This window comes from Gossypium arboreum, chromosome 4 (assembly GCF_025698485.1).
Source record: "Gossypium arboreum isolate Shixiya-1 chromosome 4, ASM2569848v2, whole genome shotgun sequence".
NCBI classification, from domain to species: domain Eukaryota; kingdom Viridiplantae; phylum Streptophyta; class Magnoliopsida; order Malvales; family Malvaceae; genus Gossypium; species Gossypium arboreum.
Window position 1 is genome coordinate 113,391,465 of NC_069073.1, and position 13,406 is coordinate 113,404,870.

The window sequence follows — 13,406 nt, forward strand, 5'->3', positions numbered from 1 at the left end:
TTGAAGACATGGTTACTTTGGAGGGTAATTGGAATCTCGATCTCTTCCATTTATAGGTCCCTGATTCTATTATTAGACGTATTGTGAGCATTCCTCCACCACACCCAGCTAATGGACTTGATAGGATTTTGTAGGCATCGAATACTAAAGGAGACTTTTCGGTGAAGAGCGCTTATTGGTCACTAAAGGAAGATAGCTGGAATCCCAAGGATCCGATATGGAATACTCCTTGGAAATTCAAAGGCCCTCATAGAGTTCAACTTTTTCTTTGGCTCACCATTAAAGAACATCTTCTCACTAACATGGAGTGTGTTTGACAAGGCATTAGCCATGAAACATCGTGTCCAATTTGTGGTCATGCTGAAGAGAGCATCCTATATGTTCTTAGAGATTGTTTGACGGCTAAAGAAGTTTGGAGACAAATTATTCCTTCTAATCAGGATAATTGATTTTGCAAATTGATGGAGTTGTTAATTTGAGTACAGGTTTTGCATTCGCAGAGGGAGTCATATGAAATCATCAAGGGAACTGGATTTTGGGATTTAACCATGTTAGAAGTTATGTGACCCAAATTCTTGTTAAAATAAATACTAATGGCAAGATAAGAGGATCTACGAAGGCGAACGTTGATATTTGATGTTGAGTACAATAAGGTGTTTTAACCTTACTGCATTACTTCTATTTGACTTTGATTAGAATAAGGTTTTAAACCTATAAATAGACATAATCGTTTCTCCTCTTGTACCCTTCGAATTCGACATAATGAATTTTCTTCTCCTCTGCCCGTGATTTTTCTCCCAAAAGGGTTTCCATGTAAAAAAATTATGTGTGTTCTACTTTTCTTTCATTTCTTTGCAATATATTGTCATTATCAACGTTCTATTTTTCACAAACCATTCTTTAGGGATGTGTTTTGTTTTTTTATGCTGAGCTGTGGGGTATCTTCAATGGGCTAATTATTTTGCAAGAACGAGGTTTGAATAGCATACTGATTCACACGGATAGCATTGAGGTAGTTCATGCTTTGCAAATACAACTAATTCGAGCTCTGCAATGGTTAGGAGGATCCAACAAAAACTACGAAGTTTTGAGCATTGGGAGTTCAGACATGTACAAAGGGAAGCCAACGTCGTCGTTGATCGAATTGCCAGGAGGGTGTTTGCAAAGAGAGAGGGAGTTACTGTTTTGACATTTGCTCCTACAGATCTTCTAATCATTCTCAAAAGTGACAAAGCTAACGCTACTTTCGATTGTATTGGTGTAGTTTAATCTTTTAAGTTCTGTTTTTATCATAAAAAAAAATGGTAACTGAAAACATTTAATAGCATGTGTTGCAATATAATTAATTGCTCTAATTTCCATGTATGAAGAACCATATATAAACAATTAAGTCCATATTTCCCGCTCCCTCACAAAGTTTTCACGTGCTACCAAACGGCTGCTATTCCCTTGGGTTGAAGTATATACTAAAACATGCAATTCAGGCTCTATGTTAAAGAATTAAGTAATTCAGGTATTAATAAATAAATAAATAAATCTAAAAGGCGATTTGAATTTGATAAAAATATATGAACAAAACGTATTTTTCTATTATTGTTATTTAATCTTAAAGACGTGTATTTTATATGTTGGTAATGGGACCAGTAAACCAATGTCGAGCACTAACGATCCACCAAGAAACAGTAATAACAAGCAGACCACCAACAGCAACAGGCGTGTAGTTGAGTGTCTCAGAGGTGACTGGATAGGCAACAGGCAATGAGAAGAGGACCGAGATGGTCGCCACCCATAGCACTGCGATCCAACCAACCACCACTCCATAGCGCCCGAGGTTGAAGGGTCCTGGGACAAACGATTTCCGAGCCAAGCTTACCCTAAAGAATATTGGTAGGGCGTAAGCGATGTATAGTCCTATTGTTGCAATAGATACCATGGCCTGAAATGCCACCAAGCTTCCTAGAGACTGCAACGACAACAACAAACAAAAACAAAGGGAACATTGTTTGCTATTAATGAATATTGCTAATTGCTAAACATGGGGGAAACAAGTACTTATATCTGTTCCATCCACTAGCCTATATCAATATCATCTAAACTGGTACGAATTGCATTTTACCACTCGGATGCAACAAATAAAGGATTCATTTAAGTAATGGTTAATTGGATGGCATACCGTTAGTGCCATACAAAAGGAGATAAATGCAGAGAGCCAAACTGCATTTATAGGAACCTCCTGCTTGTTCACTTTATGCCACAAAGATGACAATGGCATGGCACCGTCTCTCGAGAACGCATAAACCATCCTGAAAACAGATATCTAGTTCAATCAGTTGCCACTTGATAGAAAACAATATCCAAGAGATTTGTCTTACAAGAACATAAGAAAATGGGTTTACCTTGAGTTGCTAGTAACGGAACTCATACCGCAAAAGAATATGGCAATTCCAATCACTCCCAAGCAAATAATTCCCCCAACACCACTGCCATATCTATTCTTAAATGCAAGGTAAAATATTTCAGCGATAGCATAGCCTCCGGCATCATTATCTTCACTCAAAAGATATGGGATGTCGGTAACTGCAAAGGTAATACCGAGTAGGTAACCCCATCCAAAAATAATAGATATCCCAATGGCACTAATTATTCCTTTTGGTCCATTCTTATCAGCATTCTTGGTTTCCTCTGTCTACAAATAGTAGTTTAAGATGAACAACATGATTTAGTTTCATTTGTCAGATTGGAAGTGTTCCATAAGGCAGAAGTAATTAAAAATCCAACGCAAAAGCCAATCTAATGATAGTACAAATTCACACAACGCTGGTGAAACTTTGTTTTTGTTTATGTTTCCAAAAGCAGATCTAACAAATAGCATGCCCTAAAGATTTATGTCATTAAGTTTCACCAAACATATACGGAACCGTTACATGGTATTCAATTAAGTTAAGCTTGATAACCTTTTGTTACCCTTGGTTTTTCTACAGCTTTAAAGATGGGTTTGATTGAGAAGAAAATTAAGGAAAGGCAAAAGTTTACCATATGAGCAGATGCATCATATCCAGTAAGGGTATATTGACTCATAAGAAGCCCAAGAACAAAAATATAGACTTTACTGTTTATTCCCTCTCCATTATCAGTGTTGAAATGAGTGAACACAAACTTGGCACTAGCCCTCTCCGTAGCAACTGAGGGTATGAGGATCATAAGAAGAACAACACCTAGATGCAAAGAACTGTAAGTCAAAAACGGGGGATTGCTTAAGCCAGAATTCATGTTAAGCCCGGATATCTTCATACCTAGAAGATTCCATACAGCAGCTAGCTGCCCAAAGAAAGATAAAACTGAAATGGGAAGACTGTTTATTATAGCATGCATAGATAGAATTGCCCCATGGAAAGCAATGACTACATATTTAGATGCTTCATATCCACCACCATTTTTTCCACCTGTGCTAAGGAGAATTATCACCTGAATCAGTTGTGCAAGTGAGAAATCTACACTTGTTGTAACAGCCCACTGCAAATGAAAAAGTAGTTTATGTTGTTAGAACTTGTTATTGTGTTAGTATCGAATCTCCATGAAGATTGCCTTCCACTGATACATTTAAGCAAATGAAATTCGAAGACACACCTGACCAACAATATTGAACCTGCCAATAAATAATTTGTCTGCATTAGAGGCATCGAAGGGAGATAAAGCTGACTATCCCTTTTGAATATACAAAAGTACAAATATGAACATATGTAAGCTCTAAGAAAACAGTGAGTCAGTGAGATAAAACCCTATTGTGTACTGAGACAATTCAGTACTAATAAGGGGGAAACGGAAAAGAAGAGCTTGTTATACAAACTGTAATTGGATTTCTATGCAGAATCACACCCGAATTTATACATGAAAGTGGCTAATATACATGGAAAGGAGCACCAAAGCAAAAGTGTTTCCCTTTCCCATGGTCTCAGGTGTGAGGTAGGACATGAGCATGCCAAGTACTAAGGTTGAATTACACTGTAGGAAATCAAAGGGAAACTAAAATCCTACATCAGGACCATTTATCTAATGAAAAGGACATATATGCACAGAGCGCACAAGAACTTAATGGCCTCAATTTTGGGGCTGAAGCAGTGACAAATATATTTTTAATGGACCTCATGTGCAAAAATAAAGAGCTCTAAAACATGCAATACATGCTCAAAGGAAGTTTAATCTATGATTTGATCCAGTGTTTTGGAGCTATACTCCAATAAAAATATAAGATAACGTCAGCTTGAGAAACCAATCAAGCTGGCCCGATAGTTATGTCATCCATATGCATCCTGTACTGACAGGAAAACTATCTAATAACATACGCAAAACGAGCTTCTCGTATAGTTGATAGTTCATATGGTCAATAAATCTCATTGGCAGGTTTACAGCATAATCAAAACAAAATCCCAGTCAAATGTCATAAACTATCTTCCTTTTGGCAATGAAAGTTTCCATCATTCATAAACTGGATTCATTTAAATAAAGGCAATACCATCATCGAATTTAAGATCGAAGCAATAAAGTTTGTCAGCCAAAAAGTAGCAAAACTCATCAAAGTGAATGTGAACTGTAGATGTTAGTTAATGAAATTATAATTAAAAAAAGAAACTCAATTACCAGCCAGTGAGCCAAGAGGCAAAGGGTGCCCAATTTCGGCCAGCAAGCCTAGCACTCCAATAATAAAGGCCACCAGAAGTTGGGTAAGAGGAACAGATTTCGGCCATTGATAACCCAACAAACATGGTAAACCCACCAGCTATAAACCAACCATAAACCAAAGAGATTGGTCCACCAAAAGTCAACCCAGTGTTGTAGAGTGTGGTGATACCAGTAAGCACTGATATGATGGAAAATGAAAACGCAAAATTCGAAAACACCCTGCAATATGGTTTGACAAAAAATCAAACAAAGAGAGCTCATCTTTTTTTCCCTTCTTTTTTTTTTTTGTTTGTTTCCGGTTGACACTCTTCACAATCAAAATTTAAAACATGAAAAAAAGGGTTGTGAAGAACTTTACGATAAATCACGCTTGAGCTCTTGTTTGTAGCCAAGCTCTCTGAGACGGGACTGCCCTGAATCCACCAAAACGCTCCCATTTTCAACTGTATGAGATGGAAGACCCATTTTTTGGCTGACCGGAACCGTACTTTTCACAATGGAAAGGAGAAAAAGGAAAAGGATATTGGGTTGTTTTTCTTTCTTTCCTTTTTTTTTTTTTCCTCTGTTCTCTTCTTCCTTACTGGATAACCAATCACTCTCTGTGATTCTTGTGTCCTTATGAATTATTTAATGATTAATCAAAGATCATATGCACATCAGATCCCATATAAAAGTCAGATCAATGAAAATTTGTGATAACTTCACTGGTCAAATAGAGGGTTTCACGCTCTGCTGTGCATTGATGTCAAATTAAAGAAATGGTCTTTTTTTTGTCAGATACAGTAAGTAGGAAAAAAAATGGGAAATTCGAGGCCAGGATGGTGGATGGTCAAACACACTAAGTTCAAGCTGTACACAAGCATAGAGCGAATCCAATTGCTTGCATGATTATCTTTTTTCCATTTTCAGTTAATTTAATTTAATTTTTTATTTGACACAGAGCCACTGAAATGATCATAAATTTAATATATTTTTTAACACATGTTAAAATGAAATTGATTGCTCGTCGACTACAATGCCACCAACCAATCGTTAGTAATTCAATGCTGAATAAATGGTGGTTTCAACGTGTGGAAACGATGACCGCAAAGGCAAATCAAGAGAAGATTCCCACACGCTGTTCATTGTGAAGTAAATCTAGGAATTTTGTTTCTCCTCCAATTTTAAATTGTGCAATTTGTTTGGAATCTTAATCTTTGACCAGCGCAATTCTTTAGCTGTCATATCATAAGACTTTTTAACTAATTAAAAGGTTTGGCCCATAATAAAAAGGAATCATAAATTAACTCCTTAACATTTATATTTTTATTTTTATTTTATTTTAAAAAATTCAATTTTTTTTAAAATATCAAATTTAAGTCAAACAACTTTTTCAAAAAATCAAAATATTATTTTTTAATAGAAATATTATACTTGTCCATGGGTTGGAGCACTTCAACTAGTCCGAAGGCTCACCCAAAAAATAAAAAAAGTTTAGACAAAAATATAGGCTCGAAAAATAAGTTTCGAAAAAAATAAAACTCATTTATAAAACGGGTCGAACCTCGAATAATTTTTTTGGCTCTGCCCGAATTTGCAAAAAATATTATTTTTACTTGATTCTTGTCATTTCACTATTATATTGTTATTATTTTGTTGTTATTGTTTGGATATTATATAACTCTTATTTTATTGTTAATTTTGCTATTATTTTAGAAGTATTTACTTGTTAAGTTATACCTATCTTAGTGTTATTTAAGTATAATTTTTTTAAAAATTTAGTTTCAATTTGTTGTGAAACATTTATTTTAATGTTTTTGATGTATTATATTTTTAATTTTTATATAAAAATAAATTAAATTTTTTTAATACATGCATGACTAGGTCCTGATTTTAGCATTTTTATCCGAGTCGGACTTGAAAAAAAAGTTTAGACCCATTTTCAGGTGGTCGAGCCTGGGCCTATCAATTAGGTCTAGTATTTTGTTAGGGCCCAACTCAGCCCATGGACAACTCTAGGAAATACTAACTACAACATTAATTTTTTTAAACATGACACATGACAATCTACATGTACTTCATATTAATTTTTATTATTTTTTATGAACTTTTATATTATCTTTAAATTTTATTTTTATTAAATATTTTCAAAATCTTTTAAATTATTTCTTTACATGACATAAAAATAAGTAATATCATGTCAAGATGAAGTATTTACGAACAAGTATGTGGATTGCCACATCAACATTGTTAAAAAAAAATTAATCAACATTTACATTAAAGAACGATTTTACTCTTTTTAAAAATTTACATTCAAATTTAATTTAAAAACACAAAAATTAAATTGACAAAATGTAAATATTAAAAACTAAATTTTAATTAAAAAACTAATTTAAAGGTAAGCTTCACATTCAATATCACGCTATTGTATTAAATTTTAGGGTTTAATTCATAACTTATTGCAAATATATATAATTTTATTGGTAAAAAAGTATATAAATTTTCAGTAAAAGACATTAAAAATATAAATAGATAGAGATTATTTATTATTTAATTCAGAATAAATTCTTACTCTTTTTGGTGAAAATCTTTACTTTATTTTTTAAAAACATTAAATTATTTTTAAATAACAAATTAACTCATTAATTATTTAAAGTAGGGAAAGATGGTGGAACAAAATTGAGTGTGGATAAGAATAAAGGTGATGAGAGAATTAAAATGAGTGATCCGTAAGGAGTTTGAGAGTATGATTTTGGCCTAAAATGCCAAAAGTAATCAAAAGTTATAAATTAGGGTTGAATAGGAATAATGGAAAAAAAATTCAATCACTATAAGTATTAGGTTAAACTACACTCAAGTCATCAAACTATTAGTAAGTTTAAGTTTGATCATTTAATTTTAAAAAAAAATAAAAATAAAATGGTCACTGAGTTATTCAAAAATCATTTAGTTGTTAAAATCGTTATTGTATGGCCTTCTCTATTCGCATTGTCTTCACCAATTGAAAACTCTCTTTCTCTTTTTTTAATGTATTTTGGTTTGTTCTCATGAAACAACATTGAATGTTATGAATTTGTGAACCAAAATCCAAACAACTTTCATCTTCAATCTCTGATATTAATCGCTGGATCGACTTAGATCTAAGGTGTCTTCTTCTACTTATTGATGGGTACTGATATTAAATCGTCTCTTTGAGTTCGCTAGTCTGACTTTTAAAGAAAATATCTTAGTGACTTAAATAAAAACTTTCAAATAATTCAGTGACTTAAATGAAAACTTTTAAATAGTTTAGTAATCATTTTATAACTTTTTAAAATTGAAAGACAAAAATATAAAATTACTAATAATTTAATAACCTTAAGTGTAATTTACTCAAAATATTAGTGCCCGAGTTCAAACTGTTGGTGATAAGTTAATACTGAATAAGAGTTAGTATTTTGTTTTGAAAAAATAAGCAATTCATCAAGTTAAATTATTCAAAACATTCTAATAATAAAATTAAAATATATTTAGCATTATTCAATTATGGTTACGATAGAGGGAGCAAGCAAAATGAGAAGTCGGTAATGGCGATGACAGAGATAAGGATGATTCATGAGGAGGACCCTTCTAACGAGAATGAGATATCTAAAACACATTTTTAGCCAGATAACTTTTTATAGAATTGTGTTGTTTTTAATGTAACATTATTTAAAGTTTATATTTATAATATACGAATAATTATAATTTTCAGTTCTATTTTTATTTATTTTTCTAAATAATATGATATTATTAATTAGCAACATTATAAACTACATAATGTTTTTGGTTTATACAACAATTGCTATGGTTGAAAAATAATGCATTCAAACATAACATTAGGCACGTTTTCTTTTATAAGAAATAAATATATCATATATTATTAATTTATTTTAATTTTATAATTTTAAATTTTATTAAGGTTTTATCTTGTCAAAATTATAATTAAAATGATTTCTATTATCATGATTGGATTCTAATTTTATATGTTATTTAGTATACATTATAAAACAGAAGGTTCTTTTTCAATTTTTATGAAATAAAGTAACAACCAATAATAATCATTTAAAAATACTAACCATGATAATTAAAAATATGTTTTTTACTTATGGTTATCCTATAATGTAATTAATTTTAAACAAATTAATATATTTTATATTACTACAATAATCTTATAATATGATTGAGCATAAATTATATATTTTAGTTCCCATCGTTATGATTTTTAATCAACTATATAATGTTTTTATGTGTATTCCTATTATTGATATAAATTATTTTTATTTTAGAAGTATAGTATTCCCATGTACTAAAAAGAAATACATAAAATAGGTCATTGATGATGATGATCTATTATGTACTTAATGTTTTAGTAATAATGTAATATGATTCAAATTAAATTATATAATTTCTTACTATTATATGTGTTTTGGAATAAATTTCAAACATATAACTTTCTCCTCTGATTTTTAAAGTTATAAATTAGGTCATTGATGAGTATATCTAATATAATGATTTGTACCTTATGTTACAATAATACCTTTTCATGTGATATATAATAAATTAAATCTTGAATTCTATGAAACTTTCCTTATCCCACAAAATAATAATTATTTTTTATAAAAATAAATTAATATTTCATCCTTATACATAGGTATTTTTATTTTCAAATTCAATCTTATATATTTAGCTTGGCCAAGCCATAATATTAGTCTTTCATTTTACAATTCAATCTAACAATATAAATATGAAATGAATGCCCTTGATCGATAGATCAAACGCTAAGAGTTGAATATTAATCTACTTAAAGATACTTGATCTAATAATTCATATGCACGCTTCTTTTGTGTTAGTTGTGTAAATGTAAATATAACACTATTTTAATGCATCAAAATGCTAAACATAATGCATATATTTAACTTGTGTCATTTTTTTAATAAAATGTTTGTATTATACTTTATTTATTACACTAGTTTTCTTTTGTTAAATATGTCAGCTTCATTTGTCTCATTACATAATATATGCACATAATGATATTTGAATTTATGATCTCAAAATTTCCATTCCCTCAATTCTACCATTTCAATCAAAACTGCAATTGGTTCTTATATCAACTTTCTATAGTTTTATTATATAAAATTTTTCACTCACATTGTGAGTATGTCATAATATAGTATATATATATTAAAATTGAGTCACTAAATCATAATTATATTTTATTACATAAAATGAAGGTGACATTTGACAATGAAAAAGAAAGTGAGAATTCTTGGCAACGGTGTACTTAATGTGGAAGGATCTCCAGATTGTGTTTCTTGTTGAAAGCTTGAAAACTAACTTTATCAAGATCAAGGACTGATAGTGGATTGTTACACCAATGAAAGATACAAGGTGACTGATGAATCTAAAGAGTTAATCATAGGGGACAAAGATATTTGATCTACTATAAGCTGGTAGAACCATTAATTTGAAACCCTCTGATCTTGAGTTATGACACGAGAGGTTAAGACATGTACACTTCAGAAGATTATAAAGGTTGGTGAGAAGCAATGATGTTAGAGAATTGCCAAAGTTAAGGGAGCAATTTGCAATTCTTAAAATATGTGGTGAATGTTTGAAGGGAAAGCAGCAACATGAGTCGCATATACAGTTGCAACAGATCCAAACAACTACACCACTAGAGCTACTGCACATGAACTTAATGGGGTTAATGCTAACTGAGAGCTTGGGAGGCAACATTATATTTTTGTATGTGCAGATGACTATATATTCCAATTCACATGGGTAAGAGAAATCCGACACAGTTGATGACTTCAAGAAGCAAAAGGAACTTGAGAATGAGAAGTGTTAGCCGCTAGCGTATTGAATAAATTGTCAGGATAAGGAGTAACCATGGAAAGGAAATCAGGAATGAAAAATTCTCTAAGTTTTGTGACAATGCCTGCATCCAACATGAATCTTTTGCTTTAAATACTCCATAATGGAACCGGGTCATTGAAGAATAACACCATCTAGGATATGGCACGGGTCATGTTAAATGCCAAGAGACTTTTATGCAGGTTCGAGGCAGAGGCTATCAATATATCTTGTCGATGCCTAAGACGAGATGACACCCTATAAAATGTGAAAATGAAGGAAGCTAATAGTAGAATACTTTCATATGTTTGGGAGCATGTTATATACTTTAAGACAGGTTCATAGACCGGTAGGTACACCCACCGATTTCTGATTCAATCGGTTGGTTTGATCCGGTTTCAACAACAATGGAAATTACTTATCCAATGCTCAGTTGCTCACTAATTGCCTAACACATGTTTGAGTGACAAACAAAGGGTAGTAGAAACCCAACCCAGCAGAAACATATCAGAGTAAATGCAATGTCCAAACAATTGAAGACATGGAAACAAGGGCGGAATTAAACTATAAGAAAACTTACCAGCCAGTGAACCAGGAAACCACAGGACCCCACTCATTGCCGCACAACCTGGCACTCCAAAAGTATAGGCCACCAGAAGTAGGATAGGCAGAGCAAATCTCGGCCATTGCCAGACCCACTATCATGGTTAAGACGCCCACGATTGGCCACCCGTATACCATTGTAACAGGTCCACCGAAGGTCAGTCCTGTACTGTACATCGTTGTGAGTCCAGTGATCACTGATATAATGGAGAATGTCACCGAAAAGTTCGCTATCGCCCTGCACCACACATTTCTCAGCCTCATCATCATCAACATGCGGCCATCAACTTGATAGATTGACAAAGAAACAAAAACAGATAAGAGGGGAAAAGTAATTGGATTACGCACGACAGACTGCGGCTGAGTTCTTGCTTGTAACCCAGCTGGTTTAGGAGAGCGTCGTCGGTAACGTTGGGTTCATGATCGAGGGGGAGATATGGCGCTAAATCTGCACTGATTCCGATTCCAGTTTCCATTTTGGAATGAAATTTCAAATTTGGTTGTGAATTGCGTGCTGCTCTTAACAACAAATTGTATAATAAAGCAAAATTTTATTTTAATTTTACGGAGATCTAATAAAGCAATTTGAGACGACAATCTTTACAGTTAAACATTCGTTGGCTGAGATTGACAAGTTGATAGATCCACGCAGAAAGTTGTGCGATGAATTTATTTATATCGAGTAAATTCACATTAACTCCCCTTCTAATCATTCAACTATAAAAATTATAAATTTATAATATAAATTAATTCCGTGTTAATACTAATTATATCCGTTCCAATAGTAAACCGTAACAACAAACATATCAATATATCTAAAACCAAAATTGTGAATTTTAAAATATATTTTATTTTTTATTCTGGGTTTATTAAATTACGAATTATTATATGCATAGTATATAATGATAATATTATTTAATTTATAGAATAATTTTTTAATAATAAATTACATTTGTGAAGCTTATTAAATAATATTTTATATAATTGATGAATATTTTTATTTTTTAGTATAGTAAAATTTACATATTATGATGTTTGAACTCATATCACTAATATTTTTAAAATATTTTCTTTACCACTTCAACCAAAATTTTATTTTGAGTTAATTCACGATTTGACCTTCCAAGTATACTTATTTTCTTACTTTAGTACTTAAAATTTTTTACCCTAATTTAGTACTTAAAATATCATTCTATTATATATTTTGATCTAATTTTTAATGCCGTTAAAAAGTAGCCGCAAATAGCCATGTGGTGTTATTAATTAAAAACATATATTTTATCATATATTTATATATCAAATTTTAAAATTATAAAAATATAAATATAAATATAAAAATTCAAGAATATATATAATAAAGTATAAAAATAATTAATTCCATAAAATAAGTAAATGTTTTTAACCCAAAAAGTCTAACAAAAATTGTTGGTGTTGTTCATCATGTTTTTCATGTAAGAAAAGAGAAGAATTATGCTTTCTTATATTTTTGTTCACAGCAATATGAACAAAAACAATTTTAAAATTGCTTAGTAAAATTTTATTTAATTACATTTACTTTAATTAATTTAAAATTCAAATCATCTTTCTTTTAAAGTTTAAATTAAAACTCAAATTAAATCCAGAAATTTTCAAATTCTGACGTTAATGGCTACCATCGACCATCATGTTCCACCGTTGGTTGTCTCTCACCCGTAATCGTTTGAGTCAAAATTTCATAATTATATTGTTTTCGATCCTGTCTTTTCATTTCCAACATTTATTTTTTCAAAAGAACACAAGATTTTTTATAGATTTAGGTGTTTTTCATCGTTGGATTCTCTTCAAATTTCAATATATTCTTTCCCTCTTTATAAGCTTCTCTTTCACCATTTAGATCGACCAAACAATACTCAAAAAATCTATTATTTCTTTGACTGAAATTTAGGTTCATAATTTTTTATGCTCTTTTTTTCTTTTGTGTATAGCGTTGATAGTTATGATATGAATGTGCATATGTGGTATGGAGAGGAAGATTTTAGTCATTATTGTCTGTATTGGAAAAAAAAAAAGATGGAGAGAAGAAGATGAAGGAGAGAGAGAAAGAGAGGAAGAGAGAACCCAGGAAAAATAAATTAAAATATTTTTATTAATTAAATTTAATTTTAATAAATATATTTTAAGTAAAAGTAATTTAATTAATATTTTCTTTTGAAAATATAAAGGCCACTATGGCATTCTCTAATTTGTTGAAATTTAGTTTAACATCAGTTAACTTTTGGACTAAAACCATA

At 31.1% G+C, this 13,406-nt stretch overlaps 1 protein-coding gene across 2 annotated transcripts; it reads right to left on the reverse strand.

Moving 5' to 3' along the window:
• Positions 1-1,500: 1,500 nt before the first annotated feature.
• LOC108457959 (amino-acid permease BAT1 homolog) lies at positions 1,501-11,809 on the reverse strand. 2 transcript variants are annotated; one of them, XM_053026509.1, is made up of 8 exons: positions 11,485-11,809; positions 11,114-11,374; positions 3,628-3,646; positions 3,294-3,513; positions 3,034-3,215; positions 2,397-2,686; positions 2,174-2,303; positions 1,501-1,963 (listed from the first exon to the last, which is right to left on the reverse strand). In XM_053026509.1, exons 1-8 carry the CDS (start codon positions 11,610-11,612, stop codon positions 1,622-1,624), a joined length of 1,572 nt encoding a protein of 523 aa, XP_052882469.1. In that variant the 5' UTR covers positions 11,613-11,809; the 3' UTR covers positions 1,501-1,621. The 2 variants fall into 2 exon arrangements, with proteins under 2 accessions (XP_052882469.1, XP_017612670.1); XM_017757181.2 differs by lacking the exons at positions 11,114-11,374; positions 11,485-11,809 and adding exons at positions 4,639-4,899; positions 5,039-5,813.
• Between the last annotated feature and the right edge of the window lie 1,597 nt (positions 11,810-13,406).